The sequence below is a fragment of the Martes martes genome (genome assembly GCF_963455335.1).
Source record: "Martes martes genome assembly, chromosome: 15".
NCBI lineage: Eukaryota > Metazoa > Chordata > Mammalia > Carnivora > Mustelidae > Martes > Martes martes.
In genome coordinates this window covers 28710215-28720901 of record NC_137903.1, presented here as the reverse complement: position 1 = coordinate 28720901, position 10687 = coordinate 28710215, and the positions used below count along the sequence as shown (strand labels likewise).

At 55.4% G+C, this 10687-nt stretch overlaps 1 protein-coding gene across 1 annotated transcript in view; it reads left to right on the top strand.

Moving 5' to 3' along the window:
* The first annotated feature begins 1467 nt into the window (after positions 1-1467).
* The window catches only part of PKP1 (plakophilin 1), a 48987-nt gene continuing 39767 nt past the window's right edge, over positions 1468-10687 (top strand). The window contains exon 1 of the mRNA XM_080823983.1: positions 1468-1869. Coding sequence (XP_080680109.1) covers positions 1668-1869 — 202 coding nt within the window. The 5' untranslated portion in view covers positions 1468-1667. The remainder of the gene's footprint in view (positions 1870-10687) is intronic.

Genomic DNA, 10687 nt, shown 5'->3' with positions numbered 1-10687 from the left:
TATGAACAACAAACCCTCAATTATAAAACTATTTCTATTGGAAACTATGATCTGCTTTACAGTATTCTGCTTGGCACGTGGCTACCCCATGCATTATGGGGAGAAGGAGGGGCTCCCTGCATGTAACACCCAGTTCCCAGGGAATGAGCAAGTGACCTTCATGAGGTCCCTGAGACTGTCAATCTAGCTTTGCAATCCTTCGTCCCATAATTCCCAGGAAGCGTAGCCTCTGACCGCTCCCTCCTCTGCAGGAGGCAAACTAAAAAATGAAGTGTGTAAACCGTGAGTGGCAAATACAAAGGACAGCTCAAGGGACAGCTGTGAGCGGGTAACATCGCAGGGGGACTCCCCAAAACTAAGGAGCTGATGGGCTGCTCTGCTACATGGTTCAGAAATGATGTCCAGAAGGAGACTCCTGAGTCATTAAGAAGTGCGTGAATTCTGTGACTGTCTTTTGCTTAAGGAGGAAAGGCAGGGTGTGATATCTTTTAGGAAGCATTCCATCAACATGGTTTTTGAAATTCTCAGCTCCTGGTGGGGGCTACCTGCATGCCTGGGTCCTCGATCCGTGAACATCACTATACACGTGTCCCCAGGGGTTTGTGTGTCTAGGAGAATGCACACAGAAGTCCCAGAATAGTAAGACCGTGTAGTGGGGTAGTTTTATGGGGCAGGCAGCCTTCCAGGTTTCCAGGAAGGATCTGAGTAGGATACAAGGTAGACTTAATTTACCTTAAGTTGGCTAACTCTCATTCATCCATTCAAAAGTACTTTTTATTGAGCTCCTAATATGTGCCAGCGCCATTTTACAGGCTAAGTCTGGAGTTTCAGAGAGGACCCACTGTTCATATGGTGTTTTCCTCTGGCATGCCCACACATGACAGGTGTACTACTCTGTGGTTTTCTGTCTCCAGTCTGGTCCTTGGGACTACATGCCTCTGCCCCCACCGCACCCCACCCCCGTTCCTTCAGGTGGAAGCTGCCTAAGACTAGAATGGTTGTCCCCACAGGACTGAGCTCTCCCTTTGGACAAGGGCTGTGCCTCATCCCTCAGCCTGGGAGTCCTCCCCCACAGGCCATGACCTCAGGACAGAAGAAGGTGGATTTCTGGCTCTCCTGGGGGCCTGGTCAAGAAAGACTCCTTTTTCCTCGAGAGAAGTCTCCCTGGGTTCCTGAGCTGAGCACATACTTTCTCCATGAGCGAGCAGGGACAGGACAGAGGGGCGTCTCCCTGGGGGCCTCACCTCCTGTACGTCACAGGGGAGGGAAGCGAGAGAAAGGAGCGGAGGGCCGGGAGACGCCGAGGTCCCACACTCGGGACTCGCAGCCCTGCCCCCCAAGAGCGCTCGCTCCCGCAGCGGCAGCGCCCTGCAGCTCGGCCCGCCGGCGGCGCGCAGCCAGTGGAGTGGGTGGTGCAGGGCAGGGGCGGTATATCCAGTCTGACCGAGGGCGGGCCTCGCCAGTGCCAGCAGAGGGACAAGCCGGGGCGGAGGCGCCAAGAGCCGCCGCCGGGAGCCTCACCAGGACCACTCACTCTATGGCCCTCGGGAGCCGCTGAGCGCAGCACAGCCGCGCCCGCCCGCCCGCCCGCCTGCCGCCCGCCGCCCCTCGCCGCCCCTCGCTGCCCCTCTCGGCTCTCGAAGGCCCGGCCCGCGCCTCCCGCCGCCATGAACCACTCGCCGCTCAAGACCGCCTTGGCGTACGAATGCTTCCCGGACCAGGACAACTCCACGCTGGCTTTGCCGTCAGACCAGAAGATGAAGACCGGCACGTCGGGCAGGCAGCGCGTGCAGGAGCAGGTGATGATGACCGTCAAGCGGCAGAAGTCCAAGTCTTCCCAGTCGTCCACCCTGAGCCACTCCAACCGAGGTAAAGGTTCGGCGCCCGCGCAACCCGGGCGCCCGGACCCCGTGCCCCAGGCCCCGCGCCCCTCGCCCACGCGGCGGGGATCCAAGGTGGTGCGCCTCCCGGGACTGCGGGGAGGCGAGGGAGCGCGGGGTCTGCGCGGCCGGTCCGACCCGGTGCGGCGGCGGCGGGGGCCGGCGAGCGGCTGGCTCAAGCCCCAGGCTGGGTTCGCGCGGCGAGGGGAGGGTCACGGCTAGGGCCGTCTCTCCAACGCGCGCAGAGGCTGAGGATGGCCTGCGGGCAGGTAGACCCGGCCCAGAGTCCGGGAGGTTTTCTTACGCCCAGGCTGCTCCGGGAACAGCACCCCCCGCCCCTCAGCTCGATCTCCCCCGACCCCTCACTCCCCACCCCTCCTTTGGGCTTCGAGCTCCGCGACGCCATCGTCAGGTAGCCAGGTAGCGGCGCCCAGGCCGACAGGTCTCCCATCCAGGTGGGACCAGTGCGTGGCCGCCGGTCCAGGCGAGGGAGTCACGGTGGCGGGAGCAGGGGCTCAGGACAGGCGCTGCGGGACGGGGAGGTGCCGCAGGGAGCGGGGACCAGCCCTTGGAACGCGCAGCGGGTTAGTGGGAGCCTCACACCTGGAAGAGGCGAATCTGGTTGTTAGGTCACGCCAAGACTAGTGCGCTCCGGAGGCTCTCCGAGGCCGGGAAGGGTGGCTGCGGATGCCCTTTTTGCTCAGTAGCTAATGCAGAAGCTTTCTTTCCCACCGGATTCTCCCTGCCTCACTTGGCTTAAGTAGGAAGGAACAAGTGTCAGGAGGAGGGTAGGAAATGAGGTTGGCAAGGCTGGAAATCCCAGAAGGCGCCCAGCGCTGAGACCTCATGGTGAGCACTTTTCCAGTTCAGGTGCTCAGCCTGACCAGCCATCAATGCCCTGGTCCCCACTCCCGGTGCAGATGTCCCCCACACTGGGAGGATAGGAGAAAGGGATAGGACTCCTGAAACTCAAGAAGGAAGGTACAATATCTGACAGGGGCATTTGTGGAGAATTTATAGACCACATACTTTAATACAAAGGATTCCCGTAAGAATTCCACTCAGACTAGCAAATTTTCTGTTTGTTTGTGTGTTTAGGTAAATTTAGTAAATGATAATAAAGATTCTACAGACTGCAAACCAGCACCGGTCAGCCAAGACTTATTTATGGAGCCAGGCCTCTAAGAGAGAGTAAAGGGAGTGGGGGGTAGTAAAGAGGAAGGAGGCAGGGGAGACAGGCAGACCCCTGCCCATCCCTCACACACACAGACACAGACACACGCACACACACACACAAACACAAAGCAGCTCACACTTCCTACTCTGGCTTGGTCTCTCTCCCTCTCTCTCTCACTCCCGAGTGGCCCCTGTGTAGAGCTGAGGGAGAGAAAATGGCTGGCCAAGGGTTTCCCTGCACCCCAAACCTAAAAGGTCTTTGCTGCTGTGTGTGCCTTTTGCCCTGGCCTGGACTCCTGGTTGCTCTCCTGCCACACTTCCACTCAATGTCATACAGACTCCGGAACATTTGCTTCCTCTTTTACTTAGTGCTTTGGTAGCTGCTGACCCGCCTTTTCTGGAAGTAGGTTTGGGATAATTAAAAAAAAAAAATGTCCCCATTTCTGGCCACAGCCCAGTCACAGCTCAAGACAACCTACTCTCTTCTCGGCACAAGACTTAGCTGTCCCTCTCCCACTCCCATGCCATCCCCCGCCACAGCTCCAGAGAGATCTCAAAAATCCCGGGTGCTCCAAACACCCCTTCTCTTTCCCACCTATGGGGATGTGGGCGAGTGCTCTGTTTCTGACCTTGCCCTTTGAGGGTAACACCTACTCGATGGGATCTCCTTCTCACCATCCCAAGGTGCTCCAGGGGACTCCAGCCAGGTGAGCTTCGACTTCCTCAGCTAATGCCTCCCTCTCCAGAAACAGGCCTCTCCAAGGACTGACCCTGTAGGTGTGTCCCCTCTGCCCTCGACTCTGGCGAGCTTCCCACAGGGGCAGTTTCCCCAGAGGCATCCTAGGTGGAAGAGGCGGTTGGGTCACTTGGAGCTGGTGTTTCTGGTTTATCTGGCTTTGTTTTCATCAGATTTCCCCCCTTCTCTTCACCAGAATCGCCCAGGCATTCCCTATTTGCTCAGTGGCCATCCCTGTTAACTTCGCTCTCTCTTTTTGTGTTGGTTTGTTTAGCACACACCTGCTCTGGTTGCTGGGAGGGGCGAGCTGGGAGTTGTGGAAGGACCATACCCCAGGTCATTGCCTTAACCAACCCCCCAACCCCATCCCGGACACACTAGAATTCTCCTTCAAGACAGAGATTCGAATTCTCTAGGGGGTTTGGTTCTCTTGGGGCCCCAGAATCCCACCAGGGCTCCTTGGGTTGAGAACACCCACCCCAGAGAAGGCAAGCCACACCTCACAGGTTCCCTGATAGGTAGAAACCTCTCCTTATACCCCGTAAAGGACAGTCAGGAATCGGCCACTGGTGGTCCCAGCAATAGAACCCGCTTTTCTCCAGAGTCTGTCCCCAAGAGGGTTCTCTTCTGTCTTGTTGGCAAGACAGAAGTCCCCAAGTCCCAGTCCCCAAGGGTTGGGAGAGGAGCCCCTTGGAAGGAGCCCGACTCTCAACACCTATTTCCACCCATGCCTTCCCCAAAACCAGCAGATGAGATAGAGGCCTTGCCCTGGTCAGGACGTCCCCAGGGAGGGAGGAGGGGGCTCGGGTTGGGAGACCCTACAGGAGGAGGCTGTTCTGAACCTGCCTGCCCATCTGGGCCTTTTTCTGAACTGGCCGCTAAGTATTGCTGTCCTGTGTTTCCAGAGTGTCCTTGTGTCTGCATGGCAGGGCGTCTTCTCAGACTATGGGAAGCAGGAGAAAACCGAGGGGATGATGGGGCTGTTCAGCCAAAGAGCTTTGCTAGGGAAACTTGACCGGCCTGGGACGGGAAAGTCCCCACAGGTGTTTATCCTGAGCTGCCCTGTTGGGGGTCAAGGGCTAGTGCATCGGTTAGGCAGCCCAAACGAAAATATTTTTCCACATTCCAGTTCTTTAGAACTTCACTTGGAACCTCTTCCTAAACCTTAACCTGAATCTCATTTGGTCCAACTTCAGCGTCACCATGAATACACATCCCACAGATAGTCTAATGACACCGCCTTTCTTGTTCGTATCACTTCTCATTCCAAAGAAATCCCAACAGGAGCAGAGTCATTGTCCTTGTTTGTTTCACTCCCTGCTGAGACATCTGTGATTCCTCACTTTCAACCTTCTCCTTTCTTCTCTCTAACATGGCCAAACCTGTATTTCCCCTCATCGGAGATAGGGTTGGGGCCACGCTGAGCTAGGAAAGGAGCCTGTCCCCCACTTCGTCATCCTGCATCTGTCCCTCATAGGGCAGTTACTACTTAAGGCTGTCCTAGGGGGCAGGCTTGTGCTGGCTTGGTGGCCGTGGTGTGCACAGGTGAAGGTCCCTGCCTCGGGACCCGCCTTTGTTGGCCGTTCTGTATCTGCTTTTGGCTGTGTCTCAGCATGAACCTCTGCCTGTGTGAGGTTCTGCTCATTCTACTGTCTTGAAAGTTGCCTGTTCCTGACCACAGACCATGAACGGACATCACTCCTAGGGTTGTTTCCTCGGGACCAAAGCTGGCATGGGAGAGGGTAAAGGGTGTCTGAGCTTTAACTTGTCCCAGCAGCGAAACGTCCTCATTAAACTGCAGATGAACCAATTCCTATTTCTTTACAATGTATCTTGGCTCGAAGCTGAGGTTTTACCAGAATTTCCGTTCGCCTGTTACAACACATACAAAAATGCCAGGTATTCCAGAATGTTGTACAGCAAATGCTGTTTCCCTGGACCCTGCTCCTTAGTTAAACTCAAACTCACTGGCAGAAGATGAAAAAAAGAAAAAGAAAAAGAAAAAGAAACAAATGTTTCTCCCCATACACCAGATTGTAAATATCAACAAGCCAATCGTTTCAGGTCTAAAAATCTGGAAACTATTTCTACCATGGGGATGGCCCCTAGAAGTTGTGTGATGTTTGGACAAAATAAGATGGAAGAATGGTAGCTATCCTCAGGTGAAGTTCTTTGCAGGCGCACACTGCACACGCACACACACATACATGCATATATACTCACACCCATGCACATACATGCATGTAGGCACATTCTTGCGCACACACAGACCCCACCTTGCAGTCTGTGCGAGGGCAGGAGTCCAGCCTGGTGTCAGGAAACCTGAGTTCTACCTGGACGGATTGCTAGCTGGTGTGTGACCTTGGACAAGTCATTGCCTCTCTCTGGGTCTCTACAGCTATACGAGATCAGATTAGATCATCTCGAAAGTGTGCTGTGATGGTCGCCATCTCTGGAAATAGATCGCATTACTCCCCACCTCGGCAGACCGTACCCCCACACCGTCTGTAGCTGTCCTGCAAAAAAACTCGTCCCCTCAGTGAGAATCCCATGGTTTCCCTCTTGTAAACATCCTAACATACCAGAAGCCATCCACTCTGCTGCTCTCAAACCTGACTGCACACTGAAAACATCTGGGAATTTTAAAAAAGGCAAATGCCTACGTCCCACCCTAGAGATTCTGATTTCACACATGTGCGCACGCACAGGCATGAGGACGGATAGTCATCTAAGGTGGTGATTGCTGATGACCGTGTTTTAGTCTGGATCCCAGCCTGGGAGCTGTGTCCTGTTCTGACCTTTGTCCACACGAATCCACCACCCTGCCCCCATGCCAGCCCTATCCCCACGAGATGCTCCCACTCCCTGCCCAGGTCTTGGGTTTCGTGGTGGCCAGGAACAGACGATCAGAAAGAGAAAGGGGGGCTGCAGCAGAGCTGGGCTCGAACGCGTCCCAGCAGAGCTGGGGGGAGAGCCGTGAACACAGGCTGTAGCAGCATCCCTGTTCCATACACGTGCCCAGGAGAAGGGCAAGAACCACGCCAAAGTGCCTGGTGAGGTTGTGCTGAACTCCTTGCCCTTCTTAGGCGTGGAAGCTTCCAGACAGGAATGTCCACAACACTCCCAGCTGGCCTGGGCAGAAGGAAATGGGAGGACATCTGGCCATTCCCCTCCCTTGGGCACCTGAACGTTCCCACGGGCACCCTTTCTGCCCAATCTTGAACCTCCCAGAGGTATAACCTCCCAGAAATGTCTTCGGGCAGCTCTTCCTAGTACCTCATTTAAATTCTTCTTGCTATGGGTCTAGCCTTACTGAGCACCACGAGTAGAAGAAATTTCCAGGGGTGAAATAAGAGCATTTTCAGGGCTGAAAGACAATGGGCTTCCTTTCCCAAGTGTTCTGTGTCGAGGAGCAGATAGGCTTTACATCAGCATAGGAGCCAGAAGAGACATGGGCCTCATGGGACACAGATCAAACAAGAGACTTACACCCCGTGCGGCCTGCGCTGTGACAAGGCCTCCTGACCGGCAAGGGAGAGGGATCGGGAGAAGGAGGGAGTGGAGGAAAGCGGTTGCAGATGCACTCTGTCCCTGCAGGCAGCCTGTTGGTCAGGCAGGCAGAAGTCACGAGTGCCTTGGGGTCAGGAGTAGGGGCAAGCAGAAGATCTCTTGCTCCAGGGAGTTCTCAGCCTCCTTGCTTTCTGGGAGAAGGGCCATAAGTACATGTGCGTGTACACACACATACACACACACACACACACACACACACCCGTGTACAGAAACCACACTGAGGAACACACAGGCCAGCACAGAGTGAGTGGAGCAGCTGGCCAGAAAGCCGACCTGGTTACGCTAGAGGGTTTGGAGTGCCCAGAGCTGGGTGGGGTCACCTCTAGAAGAAGCTGATTTTGGTGCAAGGTGTTGAATGCAGGGAGAGGGTTTGGTTGAGAAGAAGAGAAAGAATGTTTCAGGTGCGGTGGGTGTGACCCATTTGAAAGCTTGGAAGGTAGAAGAGGATGAGTCATCCCTGCAAGGGTTGGCCCATCCCCGCCAGAGAGAGAAGCCTCTGTATCCCAACAAAGGAGCTTCCTTCCATAAAGCTTTGGTAGCCAAGAAAGCTTGCACTGCCCCTGTGACACCAGAGAGAACAAGACCCTCGTCATAGGCTGCAAAGGCAAGCGGCATCCAGGGACACTGACGATCTGAGTGGTGGGTTTTTTGAGATGGCTTTTCACCCTGAAACTCTGACCCAGATTCGACAAGCTGTGTGGACAGAGCAGCTGGAATTGATGGTATGCTGGAGAAAGCAATATGTTCTCTAAGACCTTTGCTCTTTGACCTCGGGGTTCTGAGGGTGGACAGATGTCTCCTGGGGTCAAGGCACAAGTTCGTCTGGTATCCAGCTCTGCTGAGAAGCCGTCACCCTTTGCTTCTGGCACGTGCCAGGAAACAGTGGGAATGAGGGCGCTCAGCTACAAGAGTCCGGGGTGATTCTGTGGGGTGAGCTGGGTGCTGGGATCACCTCCCCTTACTCCCCCTGACACCAAGACTTCTCCTCAAGGAGGTAGCTGTGCCTCTTCCTGAGCTCCTCTCAGATCCTCCCTCTTCCTGGTTTACCCCACCCAGCAGGACGTCTTTGGGTGGAGAAAGGCCCTGATGGAGTAGCCTTCAAGAACCCTGGTCCCATGTTACAATCTGGGGGACATGGAGCCTCCAGGCATCAGGCACCTAAGCCCCTCGGCCATGAGGTGTGAACCGGTTGACAAAAAGGACCCGCTCAGTCCAAGTTTGGCCCGGCCCCAGACAGAGCCATGCCCTGTGCCCAAGATCCGAGGGAAAGGAGAGACACGATGCCTGCTTCAGTGAGTGCCCGAAGTACATGACGGTGGGTACTGGCACAGTCATGAGATGGAGAACCGACTACACCTGACAGTGCCCCTGTTCTGAGGAGGCGGTCAGCCAGGGGTGATGGGACCAGGTGGAGTTAATCAGGAAAGGCTCCCTAGAAATGAGTTGTGAAGAAGTCAGGGGACTTGACAGAGAAGGGAAAGTTGTCAGAGCTATTACCATCACTGTCATGGAGAACCCCCATGTTCTTGCTGTTGAACCTGACTTTCCAAGGGTAATGTGTACCAGCCAGACACCCTAGGGTCAGGAGAGGGGAGCAGCACTCTTATTAATAGAGCTTACCTCACCTCCTACCTGCATGTTTTTGGTCATCCGGCACAATGCAAAGTGTGACCTCAAGTAGGTAACTTCTCTGGACTCCTCTTAGGCCCTACCAGAACCTCTGCCAGAGAAGCAGTGCTGGCTGATGTGACGGCAGCCTCTTTGTCACAAGGAAGCCAAACAAAGCATCTTAAGGTGGGAGTCGGGTGATCTTACCCCCAATTGCAGATGCATCTTAGGGATTGCCTTCAGGAGCCACCTGGAAGGGCCTGGAGGCCTTGGTCTCACCAGCAGTGAGTGCCATAGCCCACACCTGTCATCAATAAAGTCACCACTGGGACAAAAGGACTGGCTTTTGGAAGGATAGAGCATTCCAGAGGTCTTATTCACCCCTGCCTCCATGGCAGAGAACTCTCTGCCTCCCACATGGAGAGGATCATGTGAGAGGGAGGCGGGCAGGTGCAGGGCCTGGAGGAGGTGCTTCATCAGATGACCAAGAGGGTCAGTGATGTCACTGCTGACAGATTCCCTTTTGAAAAGAAGTGGAGGCCCCATGGGAGCCTGCCTTCCACTGAGCCTCCTGGGTTATGCCTCCCCGAGCAGAAGGCCTCCCTGGGGCTCCATAGAACACTTTGTCTGTCACCATCCCGGATTTTCCTTCTAAAAGCTGCTGGCTGACCCGCAGCTGTCCTTGGGTGAGACGTCCCTGCTCCCGGGCCAACAGCCAAGTGACCTCTGGCCCATGAAACCCTGGAAGGGATGATAGAAGTAGGCTGGATGGAGGGGAGTCAGACGAGACCAGCCGTCAGCCGCCTCAGGACCCAACCATGCATGCCTAGGGTCCTGCCTGCAGCCCCTTCCCTGGTGTAAGCTGGTTCTGGATCTCAGCCCACGAGACTGCTTCTAGACTCCTCCTGACAAAGCGCAGCCTTTCCTGGGAGGGGCAGCTTCCCGAGAAAGGAAGGGGAACCAGCTGCCTGCACTCAGTAGGGGAGCTCGGATGAAGTCAGAGGCTCAGGGAGAGTCCCCTCAGGAGCCAGACCTGGGCCCGCAGGACACCTCTGGGAGGACCCTGAGGCAGGCAGCAAAGGAAGTGGTGGTGTAGGCTTTGATGTCTCCCCATCTTCCTTGCAAGCTTCTGTGGATGCCATGGGGCACGCACGGGTCCCTGTAATCACACAGCCGTGGAATGCTGGCGCTGTATGGGACCTTCAGGGCATAGAGAGGCCAACCCCTTCTTTTTACAGAAGAAGCAGCTGAGGCCCAGAGAGAACAAGTGACTTGCCCAAATGTCAGAGCCAAGACCAATGTCAACAGCTCTGGGCTCCCAGGGCAAGTTCTCTCTGCCACAGCTGATAACACTAATGGCCTGTTGATCCTCCATGATGGCAGGGGAGGGGATGGGAATCAGGGCCGGTCACCCCTCCTGTGTGCAATGGGGCAGTCCTCTAGGTGGCTTCAGACAGAAGAAATGGCACGGAGCAGAGACACCTGGCACATTCCAAAGCTGCCCCCCCCCCGCCACCCCTGGTATTCCTTCTCTCAGTACTACCCTGCCCCCCCTCCCCAGACACCCATTACCCTAAAAAGGCTTAGGAATCTGAGTGGGTGTGGCAGATGGGAAGAAGCTAATTTGGCCAGGTAAGATCACTGTCAAACCCTTCCCCCTAGATGGGGCTTCTGATGCTGGAGTCTGACCATCACTTCTGAAAAGAAGTGCCCATTC